Genomic DNA, 21115 nt, shown 5'->3' with positions numbered 1-21115 from the left:
ACAAGAGAGGAGAGAACGGCACATCAATGCTATACTGGAAGGGAGGGAGTCTATCCATGTGGAGCCCGAGTCACTCAAACCATCTCTTTGTGCATGCATACAGCATCTCTGGTCACCTGTTGTGTTGATAGTGCCATAGAAGAGGACAATGCTAGCCATGGTAATGTGATGCGTCCAAAAGTGCAATCCCCGTATCCCCTAATCCGGTGAAAGTAGGTGACAACCTGAAGCTGTAGTGTGGATGACCCAAAGTCAGCCTGAATAATTTTGGTGAGGGACGGACGGCTTACCGAGGATCATCAAAAAGTAAAGACAAGGGGGTGTCTCATTAAAAGGAGGGCCCACAAGATTAAAAGGCACCTAAAAGCTCCAGAGCACTAGATTTAGAAGGAAAAATTCTAAAAGCTTGGCTTTTTGTAAAAGTAGCTTTCAGAAAGCAGGCCCTAGCTTTCTGTTAGGCCTAGTCTATAAAAGAAAGGCCCCTGGCCTCCCAGATTCATTCAAGATTGTACTCAGACTTATACTCTTTCATGAGCCAGTTGTACAAAGATTATTCTATTGCAATAAAGACCTTCGGGGGGTCCAGCCCTTATTTTTGGGCCCTAGTGTGGTGTCTTGTATTCTTTCTCTCCCAGACCCCTCTTTCCATTGCTGCGATTCACTTCTACTCCTCCCAGGCTGAGTTGCGATTCATTCCAGCATCATATCTTCGACTCTTTGACGCGTACAAGTGCCCGGAAAGAGTGGAGCTGCAGCGGTCCAGTTCCCAGCCCTTTGGAGGATCATCTACTTGCTGCGATTAGGGTTTCCTTCCCTACTTGGTGCCCAGAGATGCTACGAATTGACTCCAAAGCACCCATACTTGCTGCGAATTGATTCCAAGGAGCTAGCACTGCTGCGATTTGGTCTAAGAAAGAAAGAAAGAAAGTTTATTAAAGTCTTCGGGAGACCGTGAAGGTCTATGAGACTAAAGATAACTGATACAATGAGCATAACGGTGGCGGTCTCAAAACGGGCCAGCCAACCGTTTCTACAAAAAAGAGGTTATGAAGGACAGTGTGTCTAGTCCTGATACAAAAAATATGTGTCTACCTCCAGATGATACAAAAAAGAAGGGGGAGGGGCACCAAAAATGGGGCAGAGGGGGGAGATACAATAAATATGTGCAGGTGGTGATCGTCAGAGACCAATCATAGAGGGGCCGTCAAATGGGAGGCCGGAAAAAACCCTGCGATAGATGATTGGCCTCTGACGTCACGCGGCCTAGTCGAGCTCGGTCGTCGGGGGCGGCGCGTGGCCCTGTGGATGAGGGCAACGGTAACCGCGGTGGGGCGGGCAGAGAGCAGAGACGGGATGTCATGGACCCGGATGTGTGAGTCTGTCCGCTGGCGCAGCTGTCGTGGCTCTGGCTCTCGCTCACGTCGGCATCGTCGGCTAGACTAAGGAGAGGTATCCTGTGACTGGAAGAAATCAGTGATGGGCCGCTGGGTGTCCTCACGCTGTGTGTGCTGCGTGTGTCGCCGTGCTCGGAGAGAGGTATCTCGGTGGCGAGTCATCTCATGTAAGAAAGCGGCTAGGCATCACTGATCCGGCAACTGCAACATGTGTGGGAGGGGGCCGAATCCGTCGTGGAAGAGGTAGTGGTACCGGCCTCGAATGGCATAATAGATAGGACATCTGAAAGCAAAGTGCTCCTCCGACTCGATCTCTTGCAAGTCGCAAAGTGGGCAAAGGCGGCCCTCTCGTGGGATGCCCTCTGTGCGTCCGCTCTTGATCTGGAATCGGTATGATGAAACCCTAAACTGAACGAGGGAGGTCCGGAGCGCATGTGGTAGATGAAGCTGTGTGTAACCCGGAGGTGTGATGAAGCCCTCCTGTGAGATCTGGAGGCAGTGTGGGCGGTAGAAGTCGAGCTTCACAGGAAGCTCGGGGTGAAGAAACCATGTCCGCCAGGTGTGGAGCTAGAGTAGATCCGCTCGAATGAGCCGGTTGACCTCCTGGTCAGTGGGGGAGAGGGGAGATGGTGGAGCGTTGAGGCTGTACTGAAAAGGAGGCAACTAGTCTAAGTCGAGGCCCAGTCGGGTGAACCAACTGGAAAGACGACTATACTAGCATCGCTGGTCCCCATCAACGGATAAGGCCATAGAGGAGGATAGGGCTAGCCAAGGTAGGCGGAGGCGACCGTCGGAGGAGGAGCTGAAATCCCCGACTCTGTGTAGATAAGTGATAGCCTGGAAAGCCGCATCGAGTTGTAGGGGTGAGGCGCCGAACTCTGCTAGAATGATCTGGTGTGGTACCGATGGTTTGCTGCGTCATTCGAGCAAACATCAGTATCTGTAGGCGCTCGACTCGAGCCCACTATGTGTCTGAAAGGTCGGCTCCCCACCACGGGCTACCGCACATGCCTGCTGGGCGGACCAAAGAATAAAAAAGGAGAGACTTGGTCCGCGGGTCTTGGAAGTGGGAGTGGTAGCACTGTCGCTTCAGCCTGATAAGAGCGGCGTAGCCTCGGCTGATCCTGGCCTCCATGGCCGGGCGCATCGTGAAGAGAAGACAACGTCCAAGTATGTGTAAGAGTCAACTATCTCAACAGGGTCGCCGGCAAAGAGGAATTGCTCTCGGTGCATAGCGGGTCTAGAAGTGTTGAAGATCATCACCTTGGTTTTCCCAAGGTTGACCTTCAAGTCATGTGTATCACAGAAGACCTGAAGTCCATCCAGGTGTCGCTGAAGACCAGTAGCAGAAGAGGATAGTAGTACTACATCGTCTGCGTATAGGAGAATCTGGATGACAGCCTCCGCAAGAGAGCAGCTTGCACCTCGGAGTGTCCTGATGGTGGTCTTGAGCTCGTCGATGTAGCAGGGACATCCTTGTTTGACTCCGATAGTGCTCGTGATCTCTGGGGTCCAGCTAGTGCCAATCCTGACCTGGCCCGTCACCCGCTCATAGAGAGCTACTATTGCCCAGATAACCTCCGAGTCGTAGCCTAACTCCTGCAGGCGTCTGACGAGTCGGGCGCAGGGAACGGTGTCGAATGCCTTGCGGAAATCCACAAAGCAACAATATACTCTCTGTCTCCTGTGTCCGGCCTCCTCAATGATCCCTCTAAGTGTAAAAATGTGATCGTAAGTCGAGTGATCCGTCCTGAAACCGGCCTGTCCGGATACCCTGAGCCCCTGTATCTCTGCGCGAGCACTGACCTTGCCATTTAACACTGATGCATAGATCTTGGATATAACATGTCCAAACATGATGGTCCTGTAATTCCCTGGATCCATGGGATCTCCTGCTTTGTGGATGGGTGTGATAGTGTTCAGGGTCCAGGCTCTGGGGAACCCGTGGCAGACAGCTTCATTGAACAGCGTTGCCAGGATGGGGGCTAGAGTTTTGATGCCATAGGCAACAAACTCTGTGCATAGGCCCTCATGATCCTTAGCTCGGCCGTTGTGAAGCTTAAGCGCTGCATGGGTGACTCCTTGGGTTGTGAAGAGGGTGCAAGAAGTGGGGCGGGGGGGGCTGAGAGGTCGGGAGGAGGCTGATCAGGGATATCATAGAGTGTACGTGCGTAGGAGTGCTAGAGGGGAGTGTCTGTGAGGGGGGAGGGGGATTGGCGTTCTAGGAATTTCCTCCAGAAATCCTTGGAGTTGCTACTAAACAGAATGTTCAGTAGCGTATCCTCATTCTGGCGCAGGAAGGCTAGCTTCTTGCGACGGACTAGTCGATGATAATCCCTGGTGAGATGTGGGTTGGCCCTAGCGTTTCGCTGGGTCGTGAGTCGGAGCGTGCGGCGTAATGCTTTACACTCGTCATCATACCAGCTATTGCAAGGGGTGGAGGGCGGGTGGACCGAGTAGCGGAAGGAAAAATGTGGCGGGCTGCATTGTGAAGGGAGTGGGTGATAAGGGCGGCTCGGTGATCTAGAGAGGGTATGGTGTCTATGTGTCTGAGGAGGGAGGCTAGGTGGGCTGAGTAATCAGGTGAGAGGTTATGATCAAAGTGTATATCATGATAGGTAGTGTAGTGCGGGGTGTGGCTGGGAGGGGCTCGAGGCGCAAGGATATGAAAGAACAGGTAAGTGTGGTCGGCTCCTGGCGGTAAGGGTGCAGTACGGAAGTCAGTGATCTGTGGGGCTAAAGCAGGAGATCCCAGAATGTAGTCGACGACACTGGCTCCTCCGCCACGTGGGAAACATGTGAAACCAGAGGAGGCAGGCCACCGGTCTAGTCCATTGTAGATGACCAAATCATGTATACGTCCAAGGTCCAAAAGAGCCTGCCCATACGCAGTAACGGGACGGAGAGGCTACAGGAGGGGGGGTGGCGCAGAGGCTACGGGAGGGGGGGGGCAGAGCGGAGAGGCGACGGGACGGAGAGGGGGAGAGGGGAGGGTGCCCACGATCCTCTACAAGCTATTCCAGGGAGTAGAGCCATATTGCGATTTGTTCCAGAAGGTGTTTTGTGTGTTGCAAACTGCTCAAAAGTGTCATAATAGCAGTGATTTTATTGCTAAAGTATTTTCAAGTATTCTAAGGTTTGGTTATAGGAGGAGTAACAGAAACACTATGGAAAAAACACACGATTTGAAGCTGTAGTAGTTGGATAGCTCTCTTGGAGATCTTTTTCTTGAAGGAGCTTCTTGTCGCATGAAACTTGTCTCGCCATAGTCCTGAACTGAATCTAGGCTCACTCTACCTCTTCACTTCTGGTCGCGGTTATCTGTATTTTCTTGTCAATTTGATAATCTACTGGCCTTACCTGCAATAGACTTGCCACCGTCACCGCTTCTAAGCAATAATCTAGTCATTCACACTTTTTTTCCCCTAGTGCAGAAAAGGGACTTCTATGAAGTATGATGAAACTCCAAGAGCAAGACTCGAGGGAGAAGTACATCATGTGGTGCATGAAAGAACAAAATAAAATCAAGCTCCGGTAGTAAAAGAGCTGAAAAATAACCAAGCTTGAGGCTGATAGTGCTACCTCAACCCTATGGGGGTTTCCGAGAAGAAAGGGGAGCCGCTCCACTCCCTCAAGAAGATATTCCTCCTAGTAGGGGCTGCTCACGTGAAGTTCCCTGGATAGTCCCTTAAATGCCTATGAAGGTGTGTACTGTGTTTGTCTAGATACTAATCAATGTGTGAGCTGGGTGGACCTGGGAACCATCCAAAGCCTCTATACATCTAGATTTCCAAATAGGCCATGCTCTTATGCTTGCCAGAATCTCCCATGAAGTATCCACAGATGCATGCGCAAGTCTGTACAGAGAGCAAGGAACATCGTCCAAAGAACATGACTCAGCCACATGTCGTCGAATTGAAACTGCCTAAGAAGAGTCATGTCTCTTGTAAAATACTTGAGGCCCCAAAAGAGAGAGCCAAGCTACCAAGACCCAGGTATGAAGAAAGGAGAGCGCATAAAGGTGCTCAAATGTCTAGCGATCCCCTTCCAAATGATCCTTGCCTCCATAGGCAATGCTGAATAGACTCACCAGTAGAAAGCCAATGAGAAGAATTGGAAGCTATTCTGATCGCTTTTGCCTGTTGTTTCATACAGGAAATCCAACGGAAGCGAGGCCTTTTTTGAGGCTTCCACAGTTACTCTTTCATTGACAAATGCTTCTGCACCAGCATGATTGGCAACTTCATTGAAGAGCAAGAGTATGTGCAACAACTATATGTGGAGATTTACCTTTTTTTCTACACATTTATGTGTGTGGGTGCGTTGCCCTTGCATTCCATGAAATGAACTTTTCCTATGTGAGTATCAAATAAGGTCCTTTGCCTTGGTAGTCCCCAAGAAATGAATGTAATATATTGAGTAGGTTTTTTGTGTGACTTGTTTCATAAAAGACTCAATATTCCTTATACCTACTTAGGAGCATGGGGGATTGTTTTGGAGATACTTTGTTTGGATGGTACTCTCAGCCTCCGATCATGTCGAACTTTAAGCCACGAGAGTACTCAATTCAACCTCTAAATTCATGCTCAGACTTTAGCCTCTGAGATTGCATGGGATACATAGTCAAGATGTTGCCATCATGTTTGTCTTCCAAAGTCACTCAACCTAGCTCCGGAGGGGGGTGTTGGATATCGAGTCTTAGTGTGAGTCCTAGAGTGGTAGAGTGAGTGTGTCCTTAGGTGTGGATAGGGTAAGTGTGACCTGTGTCACTATCCTCTGTGTGTGTGTGTGTGTGTGTGTGTGTGAAAGGAGGCTTCTTATTGTGAATAATAGCTACTTAGAGCATGATGCTTACAAGGCATAAACCTCTTTCATATTAGAGTCATATTGATAAGATTCCGGGGAAATTGTTCCGCCTACTCAGTTAGTTCGTCATCTTGGTTATCCTTTGGGTTGGACAATTACTCGTTGTCAACAAATTGATTGTGTGCTTGCAAAAATTGAAGAAAATTTTGGAATACTAGAAACTGGCAACTTGGTCGTTACATGTTCGTCTGAGAATACCTTACATGCTTTATGTCAGCCATTATGGAAACTTTTGGGTGTTACAAACATGGCCGAAAAAGTTTGAGATTGCTTTGAATGCAACGTCTCCGCTCGTCAAACGTTGCATATCCTTGCTCATAAGGGCAAAATTATGCTGCAATTTCTGTAAGATGATCAACCTTGGGATGCCATGATGCGCTCTTTACTTTCGCACATTACCACCTCTGCTTTTTGTTATTGGCAACTATCTTTTACTTGGCAGTATTGATGGGAAGATCAAAGGCTGTCATTTAGTCTCCAAAATTCTATTTGATTGGAAGCATATCCTTTCACACTTGGAATGGCATGGCCGTGACTCTTTACAGGGAAACTCTTTAAGGGCTGAAAGTATACAATTGGTCGAAGGCCTTTGATCCTCCGTTGGCTTTACAGGAACCTAGACGTTCCTACTTTATTAGTTTCAAAGGGATCCGCTCTGTGGCAGATTTCATTCAAGATGATGGTATCATCATACCTCTGCCACTAAATATGGTTTAGAAATGCATTATCGCCCTCTGTGGCAAACCATTGCTCACATGCTTCACCCCTTTCTACCGGTATCTCCACTTGAGCTTCAAGACAGGCTTCAAGATTGGACTCTTCATTCCCCAGGATCATCAACCTGTCTTTTGAGATTATCCCATATTATGGTATCTTCTTTGTATAAGGTTCTTTTACCCCCATCTTGGGCTTCTCATAAGGCAAATCTACTCTGGCGCATGAATCGCCGAGTGAAGTGGTGGAGGAAGAGATTGCAGCAGCTTTGGAGATCCAAAGTTCCTCTTCGACACATTTCTCCTATTGTCTGTCACCGATGTTTGGCTTCACAGGAATCTGTGCCTCATCTTCTTTGGCGTTGTCCACACACCAGAGATTTTTGGGGTCTTTTTTGGTAGCGTTTGAGAACTAGATTTTCTACTGCTACCTTTGGCAAGCACTTCCGGCTTTTTGGGATTCACCCGCTGCTAACGTCATATGCGACGACGAAGTTCAGAGCGCAGGTGTGACGACAAAAGCTGAGACTAGATCGATACGACGGGTCTTGTTCGCTCCAGACTTGCCACGCGTGACGCCCAACGGAGGAAGAATAAAGGCGTACGTGACCTCCACACGACGGGCAGATTTGGTTGGCGCTGCCCGTGGTCTACGACGGAACCAATGATTGTATGACGGGAGGCCTTCGATGATTCGTGGATGAGCGACGCGCGGGCAGGATTACGGAGGTTATGGGGAGCCTGTAAAAATATGCTTCGTCACTTTGTCATATCTCCCGCTATTTGGCTACGGGTCTGGTTGGCCCGTAATAGTTCTTGATCTGCTTCCCTGGCGCACTTACGGTTAAAGCCCTCCAACGCCACGCAGCCAGCTCGTAAGCTGAGACTGGATCGACGCTCAAGCAAAGCTCTTGGTTGCAGACTTGTCGCAGGAGCGTAGGGGCTTGAACAATGTGGAGCTGAGACAGATTCCCTCAGACAGAATTAGACCAAGGAGCTTTCTTTGGCCTTCGTCAATTCTGTGTTTTTTTTTCGATCTTAGTCTGTGTTGATGCTCCGCTTGCATGAAGAGGGTCTCGTTAGTAATTAGTCTGCATGAGGGTTCGATGCTACAGCAAGGACAGATTATGCTTGAGATTATGCCTATGTGCTTCAGTCAGAGTTAGTTTATAGGAGCTTCCCTAGTATAGGGAAAAGCGCTATTTGGGATATATGCTTGTGTCAAATGCCTAGTCAGTGTGCATGTGGGATTGCAGGAATTCCCTAGTATAGGAAATTGTGTCAGAGTGCAAGTATCCTGAATTGTGTCAGTTGTAAATACAGTTTTCTAGCGGTGTTTTAAAAAAAAAAAAAAAAAGAGAAAAAAAAAAACCCCAAAACAAAACAAAACACCCATTGAACTGAATGGAAGCAGAAGAAGGGGCTTCCAGGAGGGACCCTAGTGAGTCAGGAGTCCGGCCGACCCAGCAGGCGTTGCGCCCAGTAACTCATACCTTATCTGGCAGGATTGCATTGCTTGAGGATGCCTTGCAACAGTTATTAACGCAGCAGTTACAGGCCAATGCAGGGCAGTCTGAACTTAGGAGAGCGATACACAGTATGTCTGCCAGACCTTCTCGAGAGGAGAAGGGAAAGGCTCCAATGGAACCGGAGTCTAGTGTCCATACGGTTGAGCCTAGGGAGGCTAAAGTACCAAATATTGCCAATTACAGGCCAGAAAAGTATTCTGGTCGGATGAACGACCGTAGTTCTGATGTCATTGAGACCTGGTTACACAAATGGGACGAGGTGTTCGCCATTTGTGAAATCAGAAATGACATCAAGAAGATCCGCGAGGCCACCCACATGTTTAGTGAGGCAGCAGATCGGTGGTGGATTAAACAACAAAAAGATGGTATAGCATCCACTACCTGGGAGGGGTTTAAAAGAGAATTCAGGAAACACTTCTTACCTCCTGACGAAGCATCCCGAGCTTGGGATCAATATAGGAATCTTCGTCAGAGAAATTTATCGGTGGCAGAATACACTGATAAGTTTCGAGAGAGTGTAATGAAGGTTAATGAACCCTTGCCTCAATCAATCCAAGTGAAAGATTTCATATTTGGATTGAATGATCGAATAAAAATGGAAGTTCGGGCTAAGTACGCGAACACGTTAGATGATGCAATAGCCATAGCCCTGAACTATGAAGATGCCAAGGGCAGCAGGCCAAGTGGGTTTGCACAGGTCGGAACCCAGTATGGGTATCCGAAGAAATCTGGGTTTAAGAAGAAATGGATTAGTAGAGGGAGTGGTTCTCAGCCGAGTGGTCAAGCCAAGCAGGCGAAACCGGCTGAAACTCCGAGAGAAGGCTTATGTTTTGGTTGCCTTCAGCCTCATCAGTGGAAGGATTGTCCACGTAACAAAGATCGTCGGATGGCTGAGATGGTGATCTCAGAATGCGACGTGGAGATGGAGGGAAGTCCCAGAGCGGAAGAGATGCAGATTCAGCTAGCGGGATCTTCTCAGAGGTTAGTACCTTGTTTGTTATGTGTGTCTGTTGCTAAGCTAGTAACGAGTGCACCTGATAACATCCTATCTAAGCCCGCAGCAATGGGGTATACAGCCTTTAATGATACGGAGTTAATTTAAATAAAAGGGCAAGTAGCCAATCATGATGTCATTGTGTTGTTTGACCTGGCGTCAACTCACAATGTGATTAACTCCAAGCTCATGAAGAGGCTGAAATTAAAGACAAGTCCATCTGACTATGCGTATATAGTCAGGATGGCAGATGGAAGTTCAACTAAAGTATGGGACCAAAGGGTTACCCAGTTGGAGCTTCGGATTTAGGACTATGCTGAGAAGCTTGGTTTTGAAATGACCAAGCTTGCTCATGCAGATATAGCCCTGGGTATGGCGTGGCATTCTAGGAAGAATCCAGCCATTGATTGAAAAAAGCACGTAGATCAATTCAAGATGAATGATGTGCTTTATGTCTTGTGAGGTGAGAAAGATATACCTCAGGGACCGTTGGTTTCCGTGATGGAAATCCGAAAAGCTCAAGAAGAGTTTTTATTCCTTTGCACAGCATCGGTAGAGCCGGTTGATGATTCTTCGGCTAGCACTGATGTTACGCAAAGTGGTGAGATGGCCAAGCTGGCTAATCTTATAACAGAGGAGTTCTCTGAATGTTTTAGGGATGAACTACCTTATGGGTTACCTCCAGTGCGGAATGTTTAGCATAGAATTGAACCGACTCCGGGGGTAGAACCTGTAAATAGACCTCCCTATAGAATGAGTTTTATTAAAGAGACGGAGGTGCGTAGACAACTGGAAGAATACCTCAAGTTGGGGCAGATTCAACCAAGTTTCTCACCTTTTGTTTCGCCAGTGATATTAAAGAAGAAAAAGGATGATACGTTTACCTCTGTATAGATTACAGAGCATTGAATAATATCACTGTTAAGCATAGGTATCTGATGGCTCGGATTGATGATCTGCTAGATGCATTACATGGAGCTGTGATTTTCAGCAAGATATTTCTTAAGTGTGGCTACCATCAGATCCGGATTAGAGCCGAGGATGTGCATAAAACCGCTTTCAAATGCAGGTTCGGTCATTATGAGTTTTTGGTAATGCCCTTTGGACTTACCAATGCTCCAGCTACATTCGTCATGCTTATGAACGATTTACTACGTCCGTATATCAGAAAGTTTGTAGTACATTTTATTGATGATATTCTAGTATTCAGTAAAAGTATTACTGAGCATCGTGAACACTTAAGAATAGTGTTCAGTACTCACTTAGGAAAGCCAATCTTTATGTAAATAAAAAGAAAACTATACCGTGTATGGTTAGGCTTGAATATTTAGGATTCGTATTACTCCAGAGGGGGTAGAAATGAATCCAAAGAAAGTGGCTGCGATACTGACTTGGCCAATCCCTCAAAGTCTGACCGCTTTGCAATCATTCTTGGCATTTGTCCAATTTTATAGAAGGCATATCAAAGGATATTCCAAAATAGTATCGCCATTGACTGATCTAACCTCGGATAAAGTACCTTTTATATGGGGGTAGAATCAAGAAGAAAGTTTTAACACCATAAAACAAGCTGTGGTCACAGGACCGGTGTTAAAAATAGTTGATCCCCAGAAACCGTTGTTCTTGGAAACCGATGCAAGTGGCATTGCAGTAGGAGCAGTTTTCCTTCAAGAGGGAAGGCCAGTAGCCTTTGAAAGCAAGAAGCTTTCTCCCTCTCAAAGGAATTGACCAACTCATGAATTGGAGTTGTATGCTGTTATCCATGCTTCGAAAACATGGAGGCATTATTTGTATGGTTCAGAGTTTTATGTGGATGTGGATCATGATACTGTGAAACATTTTTTGTAAACAGCCTGACTTGAGGGGCCGCCAAGCTAGGTGGGCAGAGCTCATGTAGGAGTTTAATTTGATGATTCGGTACCAAAGAGGAAAAGATGATAAGGTTGCTGATGCATTGTCACGCATTATGCACAATATGAGTTTCACGGTATTAGAGAGTGCTCTAATGACCGAGATTAGAGAAACTCAAAGGGTGGACGAGTTTGTCCAGAGTCTATGGCCTAAGGCTCATATGTTAAAACCCGGGGAAAACGAAAAGGATGACCTGGCATCCAGAAAAGGCCAAACATATGCAAGATATACCATAAGGGATGGTATGCTGAAAAGAAATGGCAAGGTTGTAGTACCTAGTCAGAAGGATCTCAGCAGAGAGTCATTCGGCAGTGCCATGATAGCCCATGTGCGGGACATCCAGGAGTCGAGAAGACATATGATCTCGTGAAGCGAGATTTCTTTTGGCCAAAGATGAAAAAGCATATTCATGAATATGTGACACGGTGTTTCTCGTGTCAGGTAAGTAAGGCCGAGCGGGTGAAGCCTCCCGGACTTTTACAGCCCTTGGAAATACCACTGAGTAAGTGGGAGAGCATTTCCATGGACTTTATTATAGGACTGCCTACAACACAAGGAGGGTATGATTCTATCCTGGTGGTGGTTGATCGTCTAACCAAGATGACTCACTTCATTCCGACTAGAGAGTCTGTTAGTGCCCCGCAAGTGGTGGATTTGTTTATTAGACATATATTTCGTCTGCATGGATTGCTTAGATCCATAGTGTCAGACAGAGATGTCAGATTTACCGGTCATTTTTGGACAGCGGTATTTGAGACAATAAGGACTGAGTTGGGAATGAGTAGTGGGGATCATCCTGAGACGGATGGTCAGACGGAGAGAGTCAACCAGACTTTAGAGGATATGCTGAGGGCATATGTGTCATTGAGGCAACATACATGGGACAAGTGGTTGCCATTGTTGGAGTTTGCCTACAATGATAGAAAACATTCCTCTACAGGGTTCAGTCCGTTTGAGCTGAACTATGGTTATAGACCAACAAATCCAACTATAGTTGGAGTACCTCAGAAAGTGCCTAGTGCCGCGAACTTTGTGGTTCAGATGCGGGAGATGCTAGCACTTGCGAGAGCTAATATCCGCCAGGCTAATGGATAGAGCCAAGGTGTATGCGGATGAAAACCGCTCTATAAGAGTATTTAAGGAAAAGGAGAAAAAGTTTTTCTCAGAGTTCCTTCGCACTCAAAGTCGTTGACTTCAGGAGAGTGTGCTAAATTATCCCCTCGATACTGTGAGCCGTGGTTAATTCTAAAGAGAATAGGCAAGGTAGCCTATAAATTGGAATTGCCACAGGGGTGTAAGGTGCACCCAGTTTTTCATGTTTCGCGCTTAAAGAGATGCACCCAGTTTTTCATGTTTCAAGTTTTTACATACAGGTGACTCACTAATCGAAGGTGTGGTTTTGTTTCAGGAGATAGAGGATAATGTGAGGCGCAAACCAACAAGAATCCTGGACCGAGGAACAATGCAAATACGAAATTGTAAGATACCCACGGTGTTGGTTGCATGGCATGGTCAGCCTCTATCCGAAGCTACCTGGGAATCCGTATACCAGTTGCGGAGAGTGTTCCCAGATTTTATCATCGAGGACGTTGATGTCTGAAGAGGGAAGGAATGTTACGCTCTAGCCGAGGTAGCATGACCTCGGAAGAATCAGTCGACATTTCCCTTAAAGGATCTATGTTTGTAAGTTTGCGCTTCATGTAAATGATCGGGAAGGAATTAATGTCAAGGTCCTAGGTGAGGGTTGATAGCACCAGACTAGTTGGATCTAAGGCTAAGGGTCTAATGCAAGGAATGTGCCTAGGTGCAAAGGATTTTAAAGCATCCCAAGAGAGGGGTGAAATGTTGCATTAGGAAGGCCCTATGATGATGACATGTGGCATCTAGATCCATCTAGGGAGATGGGGCTTGTTGAAGCTAGAGAGAGAAGAGATGGAAATTCACGTATGTTTTTCGGACTGTAATTTTCTGTCAGCTCATGTGCTTCAGCAAGGTTGGCTGGGAGGAAAGAATTGGCGCTGCTCCCGTGATCTGCAGTAGGAATAGATGTAGTGTCTAACACTAAGGTTCAGTTGCTGCTCATGAAAGAAAATATATGAAATGCTATTGAGGATGATGCTCCCACAACGGATCCTCAACAACTCAAGACATGGAAGCAACACAACTCAAAAGCTATTGCTATCATCGGACTTTGCCTCGATGATACTTTGATTCATCACATCGACTTCAAATCAACGGCCAAGGCGGTATGGGCGCGTATCGAGAATCTTTTTGGTAACAAAATCACAAACTGCAAGGTTTTCTTGAAGTTGCAATTTTATAAATTGAAAATGGATGATAATGATACCTTAAGTGCACATTTAGCAAAAATGCAATCTCTTGTGCAACAACTTTCTAGCCTGAAGTGTTCTCTGGACGACAAGGACAAAATAGCTGTCCTCATGAAGAGTATGGAAAGGAGTCACTCATTTTGAGCATACTCTTGAAATACTTAGGCTTGCCACGACTACCTTTGATGATATAGTGACTCTTCTTCTCAAAACAGATCGCTAGAACAAAGAATCTCTGATCTCTTCTTTAGATACTACAGAGGCTCTTGCCTCCATTAGTAGATGGAAACCCAGCCTAATTTTTTTGGAAAAAAAAAAGCAAGCATGGTCAAGTTCATTCATGGGTTGGAGCTAGTAATTGGTTCTGATGTGATGGCATCTTGACCCAAGACTTTGGATGAAGCCATGCAGCTAGCATAAATGTTTGAACCTAAGTATTATTACAAGGAGAAATCCATAGGTATCAAGTAACTTCCAGAAATCAGCAACTTTTGACCATGCATTTGAAGAATCTTGGTGGTGAGTAGAAATCTTACATGGCGTCAAGTCCCCTTCAGCTAGCTCCTTAGCTCAAGGGAAAACCATTTATAGTACTACTGTGAAATTTCAAGGCAAATGATGAGGGTATTGACAAGGAAAAGAAAAAAATGTGTAAGCAATTGTCCCAATCTCTTATGGATGAGGGGGAAAGAAGGCAAATGATGAGGGTATTGACAAGGATAAGAAAGAAAAGCGTAAACTATTGTCCCAACCTCTTATGGATGAGGAGGAAGAAGGCAAATGATGAGGGTATTGACAAGGGATGGTTAATATTCCTCAGTGGATACTTTCGAGGAGTTTCATGAATGTGATCAGGATGTTCAGAAGGATGATGCTGCTATTTCAAAAGCCTTGCTAATGGGGACTCCCCAAGCATATGGAGAGCTGAAAGACGGCTCTAGATCTGGGGGGGGTGTTTGGAGGGGAAGGACAAAATAGGGCAAGGGGGAGATGGGAAAGGATCTGACATTCTGCAGGCTTGCTGCAGTCTTTGGGACCAATGACGTAGAGTACACACATAAGGATGGGGACGGGCAAGCACTTTCAAGCCTTCGATTTTACATACATAATCTCTTTCCCCTAGTGTTCAGTAGGGTGAAGGATATCGAACAAAACTTTCTGTGATAGTTTAGAGAATTTGTTTTACACTGAAATGCATCTTCATGTCACACTGTGGCGTCAAACTGTGCCTCTCTTACAATGTTCACCTGTGGTGGATATTTTGCTGCCTTTTAAAAAATATCAATCTGCAAGGGTAATCTTTCTAGATAAAGTGGGATTTATTCAAGCTTCATGGATTTAAAGCATTTACCCGTAAATAAATCATCTATTGGCTGGCATCTCTATTTCAGGGTTGTACATGATGGAGCTGTTCTTCCAGTAAGGACACATCTTCTTTGTCACATCGATGATCCAATAGAGATACTTTATAAGTATGCGGAACTTGAGCTTTTAAAGAAGGTTACTGTATAGATCCAATTTCCTACAGTGCAATATGCTACGCTTGAGTTTGACTTGTTTTTTTGCAGCTATGCTTTGCCACATGCAAAGGCAGGGGACATTATTGCCATTGGCGAGACACCACTTGCCATCATGCAAGGTAAAACAAAGTTGTCTTTTATTCAACATTGCTTGACAGAATATTCTTTTAGCGGATAAGATAGTGCGCTAAACTTTTCAGTTTTTGTAATATTTACTACATAGGTGCACAAGGTTGTAGCATTATCACATCCCATATCATGGGTATTGTTGCTTTCTTGCAGGACGTTTTCGACATCCTTGTACTGTGGTACCATCTTTGCTTGCAAAACTGGCTTGTCAATGCTTCCATCCAACCTCATCCCTTGCAACTGCTTGTGGTATGCAGGTGCTTATTCGTGTCCATTAAAGGCACAGAATGGGTGTCTATGATGCAAAATCCAGATCACGGTGAATGTTCTCTGTGCAGGCACTAATTGATGTCACTGGAAAATTAAGAGTTGTCGTTGGAGTAATAATTGCTGCACTTCTACGGTGAGAAACCTGTCTGCTTGCTTCAGATAATCTAAGGGCCTATTAAATACTTTTTACAATGAAACAGTAGCTTGCCTCCCATCAGTAGGATGTGACTGCTACTTTCTGATGTGGTGTATAGAATGCACATTATAGGTTTATGAGTGCTCACACACATCATGGGAATGTGTTGCTTTTGTTATAGATATGAATGGCGAAACTCTTTGCTTTGCTTATAATGACTAATGTCACTATTATCGTTTCCACGAAAAGTCACTAAGACCATTTAGTCTACCGAAATTTAATGTCCTACATGATGCTATTTGTGACAAATTGAGAGCTAGCAAGTATATCATTTGGGTACAATGGGAGAGTGGCTCGGCCTATTTCCTTGAGTCTTGGGAATGACTTAGTACCCTGCCACACCGGAGAGGAGCAGGATGTAGGATTAAGGAGATGAATGCAACCATCTGAGAGGCTTGAGGGGAGGGATTACACAATGCGATCGGGGACCCCATCAGCACGCTGGCAAGGATAGTTCTCTCAGATTGAGTCCTCGTTGAGAGTCCGTTATTATCATTGTACTTGGCTGGTAGACTGTGCCTGTGTTATACACTATAGTGCAGGGTAATGGAGATATCATAGATATCCATTCTTTCAATATGGTATGGCGGCAGACTGTTGACCCACAGCCAGGTGTGGCGAATCTAAGAGGGCCGTCCTCTGTGAGGTGTGGTGGGATTTGGGATATCGGTTTTGGCCTGCACAAACCAGGCAGCTGGAGCTTGGTACTCTTTTCCTAGACTTCCCTCGTGGGAGAGGCATTGGTTTTAGCAGCAAATTCTAATTGCTGTTCTCTCCAAATGTTGGTTGTAGCGTTGTGCCAATCTCCAGCCACAAAAGATCTTCAACTTTTGGCTGGTGGCACATGGTGGCTTCCCCATGGCTCAAGCGGGTGGGGAGGGATGGTATATGTCAAACATTGCAGGTGTTCAAGAGTAGATTTTGCATGGGAAATTATGCCAACTGTAATATTGGGGTCATGGAAAGAGACCATGGTATAGGTGGGAAATGTGAGGGCTTGGTAGTGCTTGCATTATTGGGGCTTAGAGGGGTGGGGTCTAGGGTTATTCCTATGCGTAGGCATTATTAAAGAGATGCAAAGGGATGCCCATGAGAGGGATTTAATGAAAGGGTCCCTTGTAGGACACGCGTACATGGATGCCCATGAGAGGGATTTAATGAAAGGGTCCCTTGTAGGCACCAAAGAAGGAAGCCAAATTACAGAGATAGAGAGAGAGAGAGAGAGAGAAAGAAAGAAAGAAAGATCTATTAACGTCCGCAGAAAGCCTCATGGGCTTATGGGACAAAGTGCAAAACACATATATCCTTACATCATCTGGATAAACCAGAGAGGGTTGAGGAGTGCACATGGCAACTCAGCTCGAGCTTATTAAAGCACAATTCTAAGTTGTAGTCCTATATCAGGAAGGCCTTCATTACATCAATTTAAGACTGAGGGTCTTTAGGATTAGATTTGAAATCTCGGATTAATGCTATTCCATCTCGATAGACTGCCCATTTTCCAGCTTTACGTGCGTCCTTGACTTTGGTGAGTTCACTATTCCTTTGTTTGAGCTGAGTTGGAGTGAGCTCATTAGATATCCTTATCTGCTTATTTGTCTGTCGGAGGATATTGACTGTGTCTATCCTTTCATTGAAATAAACCTGCATTTGTGTTCCCCTTTGAGCGATGTAGCTAATGTGGTTTTCATTCCACCTTGAGTCCCGCCCTCTCTCCCTCCATTCAGTCCCGCCTCGCCCCTTGTCTCCCTCTCCTCTCCCTTCTTGCCCCATCTCCCTCTTTTGAGAGATGTGAGCAGGAAAACCTATTTTTTCGAGGGTAGTGCGCCTGGCACCCTGTGCCTCTTGTTAATTTTATTGCTGGCCACAATAGCCATCTCTTCCTTGGCTCATCTCTTTGACCGTAGAAACGAGTGCTGGTGTTAATGGGGATGTGCTGCATTTTTCCATAACCTCTGCAATAATCTCTTGCTTGTCCTTGCTCTCCATCTCCTTCACTTTTCTTCCAAGAGCTGCAACCATAAGCCTGAGCTCTCTAATTTCATGCTGTAGGTAGTAGATTTGTTCCTGTGGGTCCGATCCAATCCTTCTTTTGAATGTCAATGCATAGGGGCTAGGTGTTGTTGCAACGGAGGAGTACAAAGGCTTGCTGGTCAGGGTAGAGATGAACAACTTCGTCTTGGGAAACTCCATATTGGCTTGCATCAATCTGAGAAAACCCCTTTGTTGAAGCTAACCCCTAAGCTGGGCTAGGGGTTCAACCCAGCCTAGGGTTGTGTGAAAAAAAGGCGAGCTGCTCCTCAAACCGCTGCTGCTGCTACGAAAAAGGATGAGTGAGGGTGGAGGTTGACAGAGGGCTAGCGGGGGCTGACAGGGAGCTAGCGTAGGTGGAGCGGGTTGACGGAGGGCTAACGGAGGTGGTGCGGAGAGAGAGAGAAAGAAAGAAAGAAAGAAAGTGTATTATTGTCCACTAGAGGCCAAAATGGGCCCATGGGACATCAAGAACTCTGCATACAAGATAGCACAAAATCAACGTGCCCCAAAGAAGAGGCATCGTCGAATATCATCTAAGTGCTACGCAATATAATGCAAGTGAAAGTACATAATGTCAAATCTGAGCCTAAATACAGAGTAAACTAGATGCAAGGAAACCGCCCCCGGGTGCAAAATGGGGGGGATGAGCACAATATGCCAATGCAAAGATACAAGTCCAGGTGTCACGGAGTCTGAGAACCAAAATAATACTGGAAATCCTGTCCATCGACTCTGCCTCCTGCTATGAGAGTACAAATCTGGGCAAAGGTGAGGTGAGCGGCTGGTTGGGCGAGATCTCCATGAGTGAGTCTCCTCCGAAATGCTGCCATCATCCTGGATCGTCTGGAGATGAAGCGGCGAGTACGTCCCCTATGTAACAAGATCCTGCGGCGTCTACAAACCATCTCATATGTACATCCACATGGTGGAGGCATGTGTCCTGTGTGGGCTCTGCCGTCCTCGTGCTCCTCCTGGTCTCTGTCCTCTGGTATGGCGTGTGCCTGAGCTCTATGAGGCTGGGCTCTATCACGCTCCGGTCTGTGCTCTCTGAGGTAGTCTCGCCGAAGCATAGTGGCCTCCCTGACATAAAGGGCTAGGCAATGCTGATCCTCGTAGTCCATCACTCGTGAGAGAGGTCCAAAGCCATCCGTGAAGAGACAGTGGAATCTACCTCTGATCTCATAATATAGCGGGCATCTGCAAATGAAGTGCTCCTCTGACTCCACCTCTCCCATGGTGCAACAAGGGCAGATCCTGGTCTCTCGGCCTGGTCGCCGTCCATCCTCCATGCGTCGCATCCTACCAGCCTCTATCTCGAGCTGATGCGAAGAGACTCTAAGCTGGCCGAGGGCAATCCTCAGTGAGTGGGACATGTGGGTACCTGTATAGCCTGGTGGGATGACAAATCCATCCTCTGAGATCCGAAGGAAGTGGTCACGATATGTGGCCATCTTCACCGGAAGCTGCGTGGGATAAATCCAAGTGCGATACGTATGAAGCTGCAGCAAGTCTGCTCTCGTGACCTGGCTAAGCTCGTGGCGAGTCAACTCGAGATGAGGGGCATCTATGCTGTATCGGAACGGAGGCAGTCTATCCATGTCTAGTCCAAGGGATGTGAGCCATCTAGTGAGTCTGAAGTACCAGCAGTATCGGGTCCCTGATCGTGCCAACTCCATAGAAGATGCAAGTGCTAACCATGGCAACCGAGCTCTGCCTGCTGCTGAGTCTCCAAACTGCCTGACCCTGTGCAGATACATGACCGACTGAAACGCTGCATCCAATGCAAGGGGAGTAGCTCCAAACTCTGCTAGCATGATCTCGTGCGGAACTGTAGCCTTGGCCCTAATGAGCCGAGAGAACATGATGATCTGTAACCTCTCTACTCGTCTCCAATCTGCAGCGCCGAGGTCTCCTGCCCAGAAAGGAGCTACATACATCGCAGCTGGTCTCACCAATGTATCAAAAAGCAAGGATTTCGTATCGGGATGCTGAAAGTGGGACTGAAAACACTGACGCTCGAGATGAGCCAACGAAGCATACCCTTTACTAATCCTATCTCGTGCTGCATATGTCATGGTGAAGACCGGTCCCCTGAAAACTGCCCCCAAATAAGTGTACTCTCTAACAAGCTCAATGGGCTGTCCGTCATAAGTGAAGTAAAACTCATCCGTGCTGTAAATACGATCAGAGGTGTTGAAAACCATAACCTTGGTCTTGCCAAGGTTTACGGTCAACCCCTTGTCCTGGCAAAACCTGTGGAGTGCCTCAATATGTGCCTGGAGGCCCTGAGCAGTAGAGGAAATGAGAACCACATCGTCCGCATACAGGAGGATAGGAATGGAGGATCCTGAGAGAGTAGAGCCCACACCACCTGTCATCTGTACAAACATCTCTAGCTCATCAATATATAATCCAAAGAGAGTGGGAGAGAGCGGGCAGCCCTGCTTCACCCCAATCGTGCTGCATACCTCCTCTGAGAGCCCCTCACGTGTCCGAGCCCGACCAGTGACCCTCTCATACAAAGCCATGATAGCCCACTGTATCTCTCCACTAAAGCCCATTTGGCGAATCCTCTGAAACAATCTGAATCGCGGAACTGTGTCAAATGCCTTCCTGAAGTCCACGAAGCAACAATAAAGCCGTTGCCTTCGTGACTTCGCCTCCTCCACCAGTGCCCTAAGTGTGAGGATGTGGTCAAGTGTCGAATGATCCCTACGAAATCCAGCCTGCCCTCTGGCTCTGAGTCCTGTCGTCTCGGCATGGTCATTTATACGGCTTTCCAAAACTGATGCAAAGATCTTGGCCATAACGTGGCCGATCATGATGGTCCTGTAATTCGACGGCTCCATAGGGTCCCCCGACTTGTGGATAGGTACTATGGTATTGCCTAACCAGGACTGTGGTAGGCCTGTACAAACAGACTCATTGAAGAGACGGGAAAGAACAAAATCTAAGGCATCAATCCCATGGGTTACATACTCCGCTTGCAATCCATCATGATCCTTAGCTCTCCCGTTCTTCAATCGGTGGACTGCTGCACGGACACTCTCTGGTGTGAAAAGAATAGATGAAGCTGGCCTAGGGGAATGGGATAAATCGATGGCTGGCTGATCTGGAACATCGTATAGAGCTGAAGTATATGCAGACCAGACACGTGGATCTGTAAGGGGGCTCTGAGACTTCGAGCGGAGGAATTTTCTCCAGAATTCCTTGGAGTCACAGCTGAAAA

General features: G+C 46.7%; 1 protein-coding gene across 4 annotated transcripts in view; it reads left to right on the top strand.

Moving 5' to 3' along the window:
• The window catches only part of LOC147900614 (uncharacterized), a 155743-nt gene that overhangs the window by 83269 nt on the left and 51359 nt on the right, over positions 1-21115 (top strand). For all 4 annotated transcript variants that reach the window (XR_015541205.1, XM_087376238.1, XM_087376237.1 and 1 more), the window contains 4 exons: positions 15129-15209; positions 15306-15376; positions 15540-15643; positions 15725-15789. Coding sequence is in view for 3 of the 4 variants with exons in the window: in XM_087376238.1 (XP_087232364.1) it covers positions 15129-15209; positions 15306-15376; positions 15540-15643; positions 15725-15789 (321 nt within the window). In the remaining variant the exon portion in view is untranslated. The remainder of the gene's footprint in view (positions 1-15128; positions 15210-15305; positions 15377-15539; positions 15644-15724; positions 15790-21115) is intronic.

This window comes from Dipteris shenzhenensis, chromosome 6, assembly GCF_047967505.1.
Source record: "Dipteris shenzhenensis isolate YYH24624 ecotype China chromosome 6, Dip_SZ_1.0, whole genome shotgun sequence".
Taxonomy (NCBI): domain Eukaryota; kingdom Viridiplantae; phylum Streptophyta; class Polypodiopsida; order Gleicheniales; family Dipteridaceae; genus Dipteris; species Dipteris shenzhenensis.
This window is presented reverse-complemented; position numbering and strand designations above follow the sequence as displayed.